Genomic DNA, 14,747 nt, shown 5'->3' on the forward strand with positions numbered 1-14,747 from the left:
CCCACCCCCATCTCTCACTCTTACACTCTCTCCATACGTTCTTGTTCATGCTTCAAGGTCCTACTCAAGAACAGGTCAGTCTCATCTGGTAATTGAGGGGTATGTATGTTTTCTCTGTTTGTTAAAATCTTTGATTTGATGACCCCCACCCCAAATTAGGGTTCAAAATTCGTTAAAAATCTATTCTTTTTCGATTTTCTGAATACCCTTTACAGTTTTGCTCATAAAGTTTGCATTTTTATGGAGTTTGGAAGTTCTATGTGCAACCCCTTTTCAGCTTGGTCTTGTATTGTTAATATAATGTGGACACATGAAAGATTTTTGCTTTTTCCAAAGCATATTGACTCAAAGTTTGGATTTTTATGGCTGTAGGGAGGAAAATCTTTCATGATATTCTTGTAAATTTAACCTTTAAGCTGTCTATTGTATGTGTTGGTAAAAGAAAATGGAATGTTGTTTTCTTTTTTCTTTTAATGATGCAGAAGGGGAAAATAACTTGTTTCCTATTTAGTTTTATTGTTATTTGAATTTGGACTGTAAAATAAATAAGCAATTTAGTTCTTATAATCAATCAATGTAATTAAAAAAAAAAAATCTTATAATCAATCAGTCAACTTGGTTGAGTTCAGAGTATAGTTGTGCACAATTGGATTTATTTTAGTTACACAGATTTCGCTCAGTGATGTTGCGGCTATAGAAGTGAAAGAAAGTAAAGAGTGGATGAAGAATAAGTTTCTTTGGTCTGAAGGTTTTAGGGAAATCACTCACACATAACATGTCTTTTGATAAGCGAACTTTAGATCTTTTTTTTGTTTATACTTTGTCGTTTTGGAACTTTTGGATTTTCTTCGAGTTACCTTTACAGATCTTTTCTTCTGTTGATTTCCTTGATATTTCTTTGGAATTGCAGCTTCTAATCTTGGAACTGTTCAATCTCTTCGCAGCTGAGTCTGATTATGTCTGGAAGAATCCTCCCTAATTTGCCTGTAAATAAAAATTTAACTCTGGTTTGCTATTCTTTATTTACTGCTAATGTCATCAAGTAGATGAAAAGTTAAGTCATTTTAAAGAAGCTTCTTTTTTCTTTCAACAAACAAAAGATGCAGAAAATGAGCATTAAAAAGTTCTTATAAAGTATAAGTCTCTGATCTTAATGGAGTTTATTTTAGAATTCCACAAATGATTAATTGTACGCTTTTTCAGTTGGTCATGTTGTGCATGTAGAAGTGGAGGAGAGGAAATTAGATGGAGTATACGTTTATTTTCATCTCTTCAAATGGATTTTATTATATATATTAGTTGAATGATTAATTGTACGCTTTTTCAGTTGGTCATGTTGTGCATGTAGAAGTGGAGGAGAGGAAATTAGATGGAGTATACGTTTATTTTCATCTCTTCAAATGGGTTTTATTATATATATTAGTTGAATGAGCAAATATACAATTTTCCTTTTTGCCTTTTTGTTTTCCAGAAGTTGGTGAATCTGAGTGAAGTCCTGTGGAATGAACAGCTTGTTTCATGCATGTTCAACTGCAATATTAACAAGGACTAGCCATCTTGTTGTGAAGAGTTCAATCTGTGGATTTCCATCTCTTTCATGGAAGACAAGCTTTGGTCATGCTAGAATTAGGAAAGTTGATTCCAACTTGTATTTGAATAGAGTTTCTGTTCGTTGCTTTTCGTCCAAAAAACATAGTGGAGATAGTTCTCCATCGCAGAATTCTGATTTCACTCCAGAAATGAAAGAAGAGAGAGATGGTTTCTTTGTTGTTAGGAAAGGAGATCTGGTTGGAGTCTACAAAAACTTGAGTGATTGCCAGACCCAAGTCGGATCATCGGTAACTACTGTTATTTCAGCCATTTATTGATCTGTTGTTTGTAGATGACTTTTATTCCCAGGAAAGACATAAAGACACAATACGACTCATCAGAAATTATCCATACATTATGTACAAAATTTATTTTTTCATATTCTTGATGATTAATCATAGGTAGATTCAGCCAAAAAGTCAAAACCTTGTGTAGTAACAAGATTACCTTATTTTTTACTCTCTCCGTCCAGTTTTACTTGTCCAACATTGACTTGGCACACCCTTAAGGAGCAATAACTAAAATGACAAATTTTACTATATCAACCTTTGAAATAATAAACTTAATATTTTGATACACTCTGAAATGATTATAGTTAATAATAAGGGTAAATTAGGAACTTAGTGAGAACTTACCTCTTGGTTTTCCAAACTGCACAAGTAAAAGTGGACATTTATTATTAGTATAGTGGACTAGTAAAAGTGTAAAAAGGGAGTAACTGCAATTTCAGATAAGCTCATTGAGTGGCTGACAATTGTTAAGGAATGCTCTAATTGAAATCGGAGGATAGTTTTAAGTAATTGTGTCTTCTATAGGTTATTCTTTTGCCTCGTTGTATTTGTAAAACAATATCTGTTATAGAGAGGATAAAAGAAAGAGGTAAATTGAGTCTATTGTTTACCTTTCCATTAGAAAGTATTTTTCCCAAGTTCTCTGTTCATTTTCTGCAACCATGCCTTCTCCATATTGTTAGGATTTCTCTTTCACTTACATGTAGTATGGATAGATAGGCCTTCTGCTGTAATTGGACGATGCTTGTGAGATGACTTCCCAGTGGATTCTTTGACTTCTTGCACATATTATAAGGGGTCAAATCTTGTGAAGCTTTTGTTCATCCTTGGTGCTGCAGGCTTATTTTAGTGAAATCTAGTTATAAATATAAATAAAAAAGAAAGATGTTATCACAATGAAGTTTCCAGACTTGCAATTGATATAATGAGTTGTTTTCTCTTCCTCTTCTGTTTCTGGCAGATATGTGATCCTCCTGTGAGTGTGTACAAAGGCTATGCCATGCCTAAGGACACAGAAGAATATCTTCTTTCTTGTGGGCTTAAAAATGCTCTCTATTCTATCAGAGCTGCAGATCTTACCGAAGATCTCTTTGGGACTCTAGTACCATGCCCTTTTCAGGTATAGTTCCTGAGCAGTTCTCTTGAATAAAATTTGTTCCTTTTTCTCAAAGGTGAATATTTGATTTCAAAACTTGTTGTCTATGAGGTTTCATATATGATTTCCTGTCTCTGAGAAAAAGAGGCTTTGAGGCTCCATCATTAGAATGTATATTTTGCAACTTAATATCAGTTTATATTTTATATTAACCTCAAAGGAATCCCATGGTACTGTTAAAAACAACGAGCTAAAGAAAAACTGTAAAAGTCATGTTTCCACAGCTGATCTCCAGAAACAAAACCATGAGGTGCCTGGCTGAATTTGTGTCTTCTGTCTAGAGAGTCTGATCCTGCTTTGGTAAACTTCTTTTGATAAACCGAGGGTCTATCAGAAACAACCTCTCTACCCCATAAAGGTAGGGGTAAGGTCTGCTTACATCCTACCCTCCCCAGGCCCCATTTGTTGGATTTCATTGTGTATGGTTGTTGTTGACTAGAGAGTCTGAAAACTTTACTTGTTAAATGTCAGAGTTTTCATAATCCAACCACTATGACTCGATTGAAAGAAGTTTTTTCAACTTTAAAACTTGGCTGTACCTTAAAGGTATATCGTAGGAATGAAAAACTTCCTGACACACCTATTCTTTAAATAAAGAAAGTTAAAGATTTTAGTACAACACCCTGACCATTTTAATAATGGTACAAGGGAAAACTGCGTGAGCTTCTTAATCATCATGCATGGTATACACACTTCTTTTTGTTTCTTCTATATTGTATATCAAGGATCATCTCTGAATGCTGATACAATATCAGTAGTTTTGTACTTGTCTCGTTTAATTTTCTACTGCGTATCTTCATGTTCACATTATAGTTAACTGAAAATCGACTAAGGGGGTGTTTGGATTGGCATTTTTAAGCACCTCCAAAAATAAGAGTTTAAAAGCCAAAAGCTTCTTAAAATAAGCCAATCCAAACACCCTCTACAACAATCATTGCTTGTCTTTCTTTGATTCTTCTCTCTGAAAGTTCTTTTGATTTTGCTCTCTCCATGCACTCTTTGCTTTATATGGAATTGCTGGTCAGTTGTATGCTCTGATAGTTATCATAAAGTTGCAGCTGCCCAGAAAATAATACATGTTCTTCTTCCCTCATTTTCTTTTATAATTGGTCATAAAGCTTTATTAGTATTTTATATTTTGCAGCAACCTTCTTCTTCAAAAAGTGGAACATCTGATCATTTGCCAAAGAAGAGGCCACAGGAAGCAATGTGGTCAGAATATGCGGTAAGATGGTTGTATATTGTTTTGCAGTGGAAAAGTCTACAAGGGTTTGCAGCAATTTCTTTTGAAGTTATTTCCACTTTACTCTATAATCCAAGTTTAATTACTTTTGTAAATCATTTTCCAAGCAGGGTTTGGTTCCTAAGGAACTCAATTTACTTACTTATTATGCTTGCATGCACTTCAATTTATAGATTCCTTTATAGGATTCTCCCTGAGATGCCATAACTAATGGTTTCACGGTTATATTTTTTGCATGATAAACTGTGTTTGGCTCAACACTGTTATGGAAATTATTTTGTTTATTGGCTAACCCCTTTGCAGGATGCTGTTGGATCAGCAGTTGTTTCAAATGATTCCGCCAGAAAGCATGTCAAGTTAGAGCAACAAAAGGGCGACCAAATTCTAGCTCTTCCATCTGGTGTGAGTGTCTGTTAAGATGATGGCTAATCTTTAAGTATAAATAATTTCTATATGTGTAGTTCACAAAGCGAATGAATTTATATTTTATAATTAATGGTAGGTTGCCAGGAGAAAAATCCTATTTTTTTTTTTACAGATTAATGGTGTAAACTTAACTCTGTGTGGCAAACTATCAGGCTAGGATCTTATTATATTTTCTTGTCGGTTTGTGTTCTGGTTCAAAGAATCTGATAGTTGTTATCCTAAGCAGCGGTCATGTACTCTTGAATTCGATGGTGCTTCAAAGGGAAATCCTGGACAAGCTGGTGCAGGAGCTGTTATACGGGCGGATGATGGAAGCATGGTAGTGATCACCAAATTTGGAATTGTACTTTTGCTTTTGGTTCTTCATACTTGTACTTACAACCTTCCTTCTAATAGACCCTCAGGCTACGTGAAGGTTTAGGAGTGGCAACAAGCAATCATGCTGAATACAGGGCCTTTATTTTGGGTTTGAAACATGCTCTTAGAGAAGGGTTTACTAGTATTCGTGTTCAAGGTGACTCCAAGCTTGTTTGTATGCAGGTTTGTTTTCTATATCATGTGCTCAGTCGCATATTTCTCCTTTCCCTTGTGTGAGATTATTCCTCTATAGTACACTGCAGTATACTTGTCACATTCTGTTGACTGTTTTAAGTGTGATCCAGTGGCCTATGAAGTTGGTTGATAACCATATGAAAAATTCAGAAGAGGTTGATTCCTGATACTGTGAAAAGGTCAAACCTAGAAAAATTCTCGTTTTATCTCAGTGGAAAATAATTGACAAGCTATAAGGATCTGATGAGAAGTTCTTTTGCTCTATATATTTGCTCGGATTCTCCAAAAAAATTTCCACCTCTCTGTCGGTTCCTCCAAAAATGCTTTTGGAGGATCCAACATGCACTCTTCAAAACTCTAGAAGAGTCCGAGCAACATAGCTTTTGCTTATTAGCTGTCCTCTATTCTCAGTTTATTTGACTTTTAATCAGATTGTAATTTGCCAAACAGATCCAAGGTCTGTGGAAGGTTAAAAATCAAAACATCGCCATGGTGTTTGAGCAGGCAAAACAATTGAAGGAAAGGTTCCTTTCTTTCCGCATCATTCATGTCCTTCGGGTAATACTGTAACATCCTTTCTCTTCTTTCATTCACACAACTCAACTCATCAAGACATGATCTCACACTCTCACAAGCCTGTTCAATAATAGCGTAAAAACTACATATATATTTACCTATCTTCTCCTTGACGATTTTGTAGAAATTTGACATGTCTCTTACTCTTTTGTTTTATAGGAATCAAACTCTGATGCAGATCAGCAAGCAAACTTGGCTGTTGAACTTCCAGGTAAAGACTTACTTCCTTGCACACTCGGAATCTGTCATTGTTATAGGTCATCGAAGTTATTATCTAACTACGTCTATCAATACAGAGGGTCAAATTCAAGAGGAGGTAGAGAAATAACAAAACCACACTGATGGTTTTCGCGTACATTACAGACAAGGATTTATTTATACACCCAATTTGAAGGTTTGTGCTATGAAGCCAGTGAATCATTCGTTGATTTAGAGTCCTCTTTAAGATTAATGTTATTGCAATTAGGTTATGTAAATGTATTTGGAACAAATGTTATCATTGTTACCTTTAAATTCTCAGCAATGGCTCTGGGGAACGTGCTCTACGTTAGCACGTTCCCCAGATACCCGCGAAAGATCATGAAACTTATCGATACAAATCAATGTCTCTTGTCATTTGTAAGATTATTATATGTGTATGTATCTAACAATGCCAGCAAATAAGTTGTAGACTCATTGAGCTGTGATACATCTTTTTGTCAATGATTATTTTATAATTATAGATGAAATAAATTGTTGCTAGTTCTTGCAATTTGTATGGTTGGTCAAAATTAGTATCTAAAAGTTAAAAGTTCAAGTTCAATGAAAGAATTAGTTTTATTTTTTATTCTAACCAAAAAAATTATTTATTCATAAAAGAATAAGACAAGTCAATTTTATTAATGATATTTTGAAAGCATTACTTTATATAGTGATTTAACTATTAAAATATAATACTCTTGATTTGTTAAAATATGTAAATAAAATACTCCAATAAAGTCAAAAAGGAAAAAATGAAAAATATATCCCGAATTATTATATATGTATATAAATATCTTCAGTCATACTTTAAGGATATTGGTACCCCTGTCTTAAAAAATTAGAGCATATATGTCTCTTCACTCTAACGAAAGACTAAGTAGTGACACGGAGTGCAATCTTATTCGTCGATATGATGTTTAATAAATATCGAGTGATGAATAAGATTGTGATACGTATATGTCCATTAATATAAAGGGTATATATGCTCTAGTTTTAGACCGCGAGATACCATCGATTCGAATATATGACGGAGGTAATTGCATACTATATTTACGATAGTTCGGGGAAATAATCCTTGGAAGTTTTTAGAAAACTTGATATGATGAATTAAACGTCTAACGTTGGATACGTTCTTCGAAGAACCGCGGATGCTTGACACGTATGCAAGTACTCCGTCCCACGCTATTCTCTTTCCATTTTTTTTTTTCAAAATAGAGAAAAGTAGTAGCGACTTATGCTTCATCTGCAATGAAGATTTTGATGATTAGGAGAGGTTTACGGTTACTGGCTACCGGAAATTTGAACTCCTCGCCGTTGATTTACCGGCGGCATTTGTTTTACTCGACGTCGTTTTTCTCTAGTTCGTCTCGGTTGAATGCTAACTTTGCCGCAGATGATTTGGTGCTCGGCGATCAATTAGCTACCTTGGCTTCCAAAGCGGAGACTTCTCAGAATCTACTTCAGCCTGGTGTCGTTGTCTATGACGGCGTTTGTCATCTCTGTCACAACGGTATTAATATTATCATCTTCCTAGTGTATGTTTATTCGTGGTTTTAGCTGTATATTGCATTTATGCTTTGATTTCTGACTATTACTGTATATCGGAGGCTATAAATGTGTACAGGAGTGCGGTTATTGTATAGTTTTTGTGTTTGTAGTTACATCTAATCAAATTGAATAGGATTTTAAGATTTATCACGATTTTTCACATAAATTAGTAGGCAGGAAGATGGTAGGAGCTACCATTTTGAGAGAACACAAGCAAGGTAGCTTGTTTACTGTCCTAGTAGTGTATTTTGGCAAGCATTTAGAAAGCGAGAAGCCACTTTTGGGCTATGTTTACTTGTACAAACCGGCAAACAGTAAGTTTGTCTATAAGAGAAATCTTCATTCTCATTGCCTCAACTAGTTTGGGATTGAAGCATAGTTGCTTGACTGTCTCAGTTGGATGATGGGGAAATGGTTATTCTTTAGGTTTAAACTACTGTTGGCATATACACAGGAGCGGAGGGGTACATGCATAATTGGTCGTCTCAGTTTATATGAGCTTCTTGCCATTTTATATGTAGGTGTGAAATGGGTGATTAAAGCTGACAGGGATAAGAAAATCAAGTTCTGTTGCTTGCAGTCAAAGGCTGCTGAACCTTACATGAGTGTGTGTGATCTTGATCGAGATGACGTTCGTCGTCGCTTCTTATTCATTGAAGGCCCAGGTTTATACCATCAAGGCTCCACTGGTTAGAACCATTACCCTGTATTACTGTATCAACTTGACTACCTCTTTATTGTGGTTTCACAAATTATTGCCATTATATAAATATTTTTTCTTATTTTTGTATGTCCAAGTAGCATTTAACATTTCCAACTAGAGCCTGGCTGACTTGTAAATGCAGTGCATCTGATTACTCCCGAGTTGTCCTTCCATGAACTACATAATCATTCTTATTTTGAAGACAAGAATTGTTTGCAAATATACTATGGGCTATGGCAGATAGCTATGATAAATTTACTTTATGCAGTTTGCTTTACGTAGCCTCAAGATTCTGGTAATTGGATATTGATGGGTATTGGCTTGAGCTAATTGCTAGTGTAAAGAGATATGTGCTAACTCCTACTGTCAATCCTTTTGACAGCTTTACCCCCATGAATTCAGATACGGTTGCGCTCAATGTGCTTCCAGCTGATATAATTGGAATTGTAATTCATAGTTTTACCCATTGTTTCAAGGTGCATGTAATTAAACAGATTTGGAGCATTTAGGTTTATTTGAGCTGGTATTCTAATCAAATCGCAAAGGGAATCAACTACTGGCTAGATCACCCCCACCCCTTTATTTTTATGTTTAATTTTTTTTATGTTCTGTAATGAAAAAGTTATCATGATTCATTGAAAGTGGAATACCGAGTTTCATAGACTGCTTGCTTTCTGTACGTTGCGATCCAGCGTAGCAGCCTTTCTGCTGATCCTTCCTATTCTTGCACAATTAAGCATACTCAGTATGTTGCTTTTGTTTTCTCTTACTAGAATTGGAATGGTAATAGTTGGCTGTGGAAATCACAAGTCTAATATATCTGATATTTGCTGCAGCTGCACTGAGGGTTCTAGCTCACTTGCCATTACCTTACTCTGCGCTGAGTTACTTCATGATTGTACCTACTCCTTTAAGGGATGCTGTTTACGATCATGTTGCCAAGGAGAGGTATAAATGGTTTGGGAAGAGTGATGACTGTTTAGTTCTCCGGGAACAAGACTTGCTTGATCGCTTCATTGATAGGGAAGAGTTGCTTGAACGTAGCCGATCAGTTTTGTGAAATGCTGCTTCAGTGGAGGTCGTTATAATAAGGAAGTTCCAATTAACATTCTTTTGGAGATGTAAGTATGTAGTCCATCCATAGTATACATACACTAAATATAATCATGAGTGTGGAGAGCCTTCGATTTTTGTCATTGACGAAAAGTACATCTGAACCTTTTGCCTGTTGAATGCTTGCGTTTGGTTTCATCATTAATATAACAAAGTGCCATCGTGAGAATGAGAAACTTTTGTGACTAGTTTCTCTACATAGTCCTATAATTTCTAGTCCTATACTATCACATACTACTGTAAAGGGAGTTACCAACACAAAAATAGCATCATGCATCAAAACTTCTGGCAACAGATCTTGGTTGTTGGATCATCTTTTCTTGCCACTATTCAATTCCTTCTGGATCTTGGTTGATAAATTACTTTTTCTTGCCACTATTCCATTCCTTCCAATCGTTGTCAACATGACTTTGTGCCCATTTGACTGCAGCGCGTGCAGCCTGTGGTCCTCCTGGTAAACCCCTGTCGTTTATGGTATCTGCCATATCGATGAATGGAACAACCAGTAACGTTCCTGGACCACCATACTCAGCATGTAAGAACTCGTTGAGGATCTGTATTTGAACCAATGTTATTTACATTTCAGAATGCAACTTTAAGCAAGACAATAACCAGTGCAAACTCGAAAACCTACAAGGAAAAAGCATCTTGGCCAAGGTAAAAGACATTGTGCAATAAGATTTACATTCAACTTCCACGGATATTGGTAATGTTTATACTAAATCATGTAATATAGCCCAAAACAAGACTTTTCACTGTTGTCTCAAGTACTTCTTCCAGAAAAAAATGGAAACCGTATACAGTAATATCAATCAATCACCCAAATTCAATCCTAAGTTAGTTAGGGCTGTGTGAATCCTCTATATTTAATCCGCTCTATTAATTAGATCCAAATGTTGGCACACGTAACTGCAGTATCAATTGCAAAACATGCGATGTCCTAGATTTATTTCATTAAAATCCATAGCCTTTAAGCTATTCAATAACTCCCATTACGAGGGGTGATAACTGATTAAGTACTGTTATTATCTAACAGCTAAAGAGAAACACATTGATTGATAGCGGAATCCTGCAGAATGAACATACCATTAAGATGCACGTAATGGCTGAGTAGATATAGAACGAATGATGGTCAGTTGAACGCCCTTCATCAAAAAAATATACTTTGCACAGAGAAAATTATACTGCATATATAGGTCTTCATACAAACGTATTAAATCATGAACACCCTCGACGAAAATTCACGTTGTTAAGCATGTTTTATGAGGGAGAAGCAGGAAGCAAATCTCTCTTCTCATGTTCATTTTATTTTAGTAGTCTTAGCTCTAATATTTACATAGCATTTTAATCTTCATTTTACTACTCCATGTTAGTTCGATTAATTTGTTAATCCTTCGTTAATTGTACCCCACTTGTGCGCGATTACATTGGGTATGTTGTAGTAGAGTAAAATTAGTTGAGCTACGCACAAACTGGCCGAAACAGAACAATATGGAAGTACCTCAGTGCAGATTCCAACAATTTCTTCAACAGAATCTCCATAGATATCCTTCTTTGGAAGTTTCTTAAGCAAATGATCTCTAAACTTCTCCGTTTCCTAAAACCCCAACAAAACCCAATAAAAATCCGAACTTTTTTAACAAAAAAGGTGAAATGAAAGAGACCCAATTAACCAAAATAGATTACAAGAAAACTTACAGCATCAGCAAACTCAGGAATGGGGTCAGGGAATTTGTATTCAGCAGCTCTGCAAATAAGGTTTTGTCTGCCTCGTTTGGGAGAAACCCAAGAGGAAATACATTCGTATGATGAAGAAGATGAAACCCAATTGACTGAATTTGAGATTGGAAGATAAACAGAGGGCGAAGACGAAGAAGAAAGGAGAATGAATGAAGAGACAAGTGAAATAGCCGAAGCCATTTTAGCACCCAGAGTAGAACACACGGACCTTTTCTCTTATAAAAATATATAAAATCTTATCTCTACTCAAGTACATATCTTTTAATATTTATGAGATAACATACACGAAAATTTTAAAAAATGTTTGATTCTTCTAAATAAAATCACTCATAAATACTTAAAATATATGTAGAAATGGTGGAGTTTCACGTACTCCTTCCTTAATCCCCATTGAGGGTACCATAGAGTTTTTATAAAAATATTATCGAAGAATCGCATCATCAAAATATTTATGAACTAAAATATACATAAAATTGAGAAAATCGTTCAATTTTTATAACATAACTGTTAAATGTCCAAAATACGTGAAAAAATGGCAAGACTTCGCGTAATGCTCCCCAACTTCCTACAGAGTATTTAGTAAAATCTTTTTTTTTTCTTTTCCAAACAATAGCTAGAAGTCATTTAACCAAAATATTTTATGTGAAAATACATACGAAGAAACTACGAAAATCGCCTCTTAGCGCTCCTAAATACCCAAAATATGTGCAAAAGATGGTGAAACTTCACGTTTTGATTCTCCTAACTCCCTATGAAGGATTCCGTATATGTTTTGCAAAACAATGGTCTAGAAGCCAAGTCACCAAAATAATCATGGATTTACACGCACAAAAAAATAAAGTAAATCTCCTAATTCTTGTAAAATGCTACTAAATGCCCAAAATATGTGCAAAAACTGGTGAAATTTCACATGCAGGTTCCTCAACTCCCTATAAAGGATTCGGTACATGTTTTGCAAAACAATAGTCTAAAAGCCAAGTCACCAAAATAATCATGGGCTAACACACAACCTTGTAAAATAGCTACTAAACGCCCAAAATATGTGCAAAAAATAGTGTTGCTTCATGTACTGCTGCTGAACTCCCTTGTCAAGGTTTTGCAAAAATATCATTTGTAACCTTTTGTTTTCAAAAAACGAACATAGGGACTGGACTTCACATTGTGTTTCGACATTGAGACATGCCCTTTGATACATACACCTATATACATACTAGTAACTATTTTAATCACATAACATTTTGTTCCATACATTACAGACATGGAAGTCAAAACATCAGCTTGATCAAAAAACAGAATCTCCCTTGGATTCGAGTCCAGTGTCCTAAGTCCCCGCGAAGAGCTAGCAAAAAGTGGCACAGTTCAAGATTCTCATAAATTCCTTTCATTTGGTTCCAGCGCGGGAAATCCAAGGAATTCGAACACTTGCTTCTCAGTTTCAAACTTCATGCTTGCACTACCTTTAGTCTGTGGAGTAGATGCCAAATTAAACCAACGAAAATGAAGAAAAAAAAAGAGAAAGACAGGATAAAGTGAAACATGTGTTGCAGACTTGCAGCCACAAAAGCTAACTATTTACCCGTTTTCCAGCAGAACTATGAGTAGCTGGATATAGCCCTGTATCATCCAAAAGAAAGCCCTTCGATTCAGCTAACAATCTAAGCCTGTAAAAGACATTGGATTATGAATTTGATTATAGAGAGGTGGCCGAAATGAATACTTGGTATAGCTGGGGTAGCGAATAAAGGAGGCCTATGAATTTGATTATAAAGAAGTGGCCGAAATGAACACTTGGTATATAGCTGGGATAGCAAGTAAACAAGGCATACCTTCTATTCAAGACGTCATTTCCCGTCCATGCTATCAGTCCAAATGCATATATATCCCTTGGATACACCTAACAACAGAAATCGAGAGGCTGCAACTTATACATACTCGTGTTTGATGCAGGTTATTTTCCAGTAGCAATGAATGAACAAAAAAGTAGATCCAGATCTCACACTTAACATATAACAAAGGTGGTCAACAGTTGAAAGGACTTAACCAATATGAAACAAAAGCTATTCTCACACCAAGCTACTTCTCTTTGATTATTTTTCAGTTTATTCTCGAGAACGAACACGTCGGTGATACTCAGCATCTCATATATCATGAAAACTTCTGCTTAGAATTGTTTTTTGCAAAACTAATTGCCAAATTCTGGAAGAAGGATATGCACTCCTTATACTTGTTATTAGGGGAATTGACCACTACATCTGTAAAACACCAAAATCATTGTGGAACAAGGATACGCACTCCTCTTTCTTGTCATTAACTGAATAGACCACTTTATCTTTGAACAACCCAAAATATCTGACAAATGATATAGCATCAGTATTACCTTCAAGTCAATACGATGTCGCAGTTCTCGACCAGGATAAGTGCAGAGACCAAAATATGTGTCAACTCCTGAATCTGTACCCTGTGATCATATGAAACATTATTTCAGTTTCGCAGTTGACAATAATAAGATTTTGTTTAGTTTGACATTCAGTAGAAAACAATTTGAAGAAGATAGAACTATATCTATTAGAATTAATTTTGGTTTCTTAGAGAACTCCATGAAAACTACAGCCGTGAACCCAAAAAATTCTCTGACCAGAAAACTTACTTTGAATCGTGTTTGTCAAATGACGTGAAATCACATTACATTATGTTCAAATCCCGAAAAAACGCTTACAATCTAGATAGTAGTAAGAACTAAAGGTTGGACTACACTCATCTTGACACTACTAATTTTCACAGATCTTGATACTACTAATTCTCACAGTTTCCCCCATAGTTGTAGATATAGATGAAATACGGCACCAACCTTTGGTTACCCATGGAAGGGGAGTTAATATTATTATTTTCTCCATGCAAATAGAACAAAACAGCCTGTTCGAGTGCACCTAAACTGACACCTAAAGTTTAATAAAAAGGGAGAATGAACAGAAGGAAAATTGGAAGTTAAAAAGCTCCAGTTCAAGAAAACATAAAATCTCAAAATGAAAGACAGCTGAGAACATGATTATTGATTAGTAAAGATACATGAAGAGGACAGATTGTAGCTGAAAGTGAGTAATTACCTCTGTGCTATGAACAGTGAAGACCAAATCTTCTCTTAAAAACTCGATCTCCTTTAGACGTCTTACAAACTTAGGAAGAAAGCCTTCATGACTGAAAGAACGAAGCAAAACTATCATGCTTTTCAAGTATATATCTGAAATGAAACTGACATGACAAGGAAATCAATAACAATATTTAGGATCTAAGCACAAATACTACAGGAAATCAGCAAGCGCGCCAAGCAGAAACAAGCGTGTGTGTGTTTTAGTAGAAGATTAGAGAGGCAAAAGAACCACCAAGCACTGGAAACACTCTAAGCCTATTTCATTTTAGGTTTAAATGGAATCTTTGTAAAGCGAAACATGGAGTGGTTTCTGATAAGAAGAAATCACACTGTGGCTGGTAAGAAAGCTGCAGAGGTTTGGACATTTAAATACCAGAAGGCATAAACATCTAAGTGCACCAGCAACACCCCCCCCCCCCCAA

At 35.5% G+C, this 14,747-nt stretch overlaps 3 protein-coding genes across 7 annotated transcripts in view; 1 reads left to right on the forward strand and 2 right to left on the reverse strand.

Moving 5' to 3' along the window:
* LOC107019179 lies at window positions 1-9,606 on the forward strand. Its single transcript, XM_015219751.2, has 14 exons — window positions 1-99; window positions 911-986; window positions 1,472-1,838; window positions 2,842-3,000; window positions 4,181-4,261; window positions 4,583-4,681; window positions 4,932-5,024; window positions 5,102-5,245; window positions 5,708-5,815; window positions 5,993-6,044; window positions 6,130-6,158; window positions 7,289-7,583; window positions 8,143-8,310; window positions 9,161-9,606. The coding sequence occupies exons 3-14, from the start codon at window positions 1,503-1,505 to the stop codon at window positions 9,382-9,384; spliced, it is 1,788 nt and encodes a 595-aa protein (XP_015075237.1). The 5' UTR covers window positions 1-99; window positions 911-986; window positions 1,472-1,502; the 3' UTR covers window positions 9,385-9,606.
* LOC107020346 (protein PLASTID REDOX INSENSITIVE 2, chloroplastic) lies at window positions 9,498-11,418 on the reverse strand. Its single transcript, XM_015220668.2, has 3 exons — window positions 11,136-11,418; window positions 10,939-11,034; window positions 9,498-9,991 (listed from the first exon to the last, which is right to left on the reverse strand). Exons 1-3 carry the CDS (start codon window positions 11,355-11,357, stop codon window positions 9,797-9,799), a joined length of 513 nt encoding a protein of 170 aa, XP_015076154.1. The 5' UTR covers window positions 11,358-11,418; the 3' UTR covers window positions 9,498-9,796.
* Window positions 11,419-12,218: 800 nt separating this feature from the next.
* The window catches only part of LOC107020345 (DNA polymerase lambda), an 8,246-nt gene continuing 5,717 nt past the window's right edge, over window positions 12,219-14,747 (reverse strand). For 4 of the 5 annotated variants that reach the window (XM_015220667.2, XM_015220665.2, XM_027916908.1 and 1 more), the window contains exons 10-14: window positions 14,282-14,426; window positions 13,555-13,635; window positions 13,004-13,071; window positions 12,754-12,838; window positions 12,219-12,641 (exon numbers count right to left, since the gene is read on the reverse strand). In XM_015220667.2, the coding sequence (XP_015076153.1) occupies window positions 12,546-12,641; window positions 12,754-12,838; window positions 13,004-13,071; window positions 13,555-13,635; window positions 14,282-14,426 (475 nt within the window). In that variant the 3' untranslated portion in view covers window positions 12,219-12,545. The remainder of the gene's footprint in view (window positions 12,642-12,753; window positions 12,839-13,003; window positions 13,072-13,554; window positions 13,636-14,281; window positions 14,427-14,747) is intronic. The other variant, XM_015220666.2, reaches the window with a different exon arrangement.

This window comes from Solanum pennellii, chromosome 5 (genome assembly GCF_001406875.1).
Source record: "Solanum pennellii chromosome 5, SPENNV200".
Lineage (NCBI taxonomy): Eukaryota > Viridiplantae > Streptophyta > Magnoliopsida > Solanales > Solanaceae > Solanum > Solanum pennellii.

Excerpts from the sequence above, each read along its gene's own strand:
- LOC107020346 (XM_015220668.2), bottom strand. The coding sequence starts at position 11,357 with ATGGCTTCGGCTATTTCACTTGTCTCTTCATTCATTCTCCTTTCTTCT. Across the intron at positions 11,035-11,135 it reads TTCCTGAGTTTGCTGATGCT|GAAACGGAGAAGTTTAGAGA; the intron begins GTAAGTTTTCTT and ends TTGGGGTTTTAG. Across the intron at positions 9,992-10,938 it reads TTGTTGGAATCTGCACTGAG|ATCCTCAACGAGTTCTTACA; the intron begins GTACTTCCATAT and ends GTTCAAATACAG.
- LOC107019179 (XM_015219751.2), top strand. The coding sequence starts at position 1,503 with ATGAACAGCTTGTTTCATGCATGTTCAACTGCAATATTAACAAGGACT. Across the intron at positions 6,045-6,129 it reads CTTGGCTGTTGAACTTCCAG|AGGGTCAAATTCAAGAGGAG; the intron begins GTAAAGACTTAC and ends CTATCAATACAG. Across the intron at positions 8,311-9,160 it reads ATACCATCAAGGCTCCACTG|CTGCACTGAGGGTTCTAGCT; the intron begins GTTAGAACCATT and ends TATTTGCTGCAG.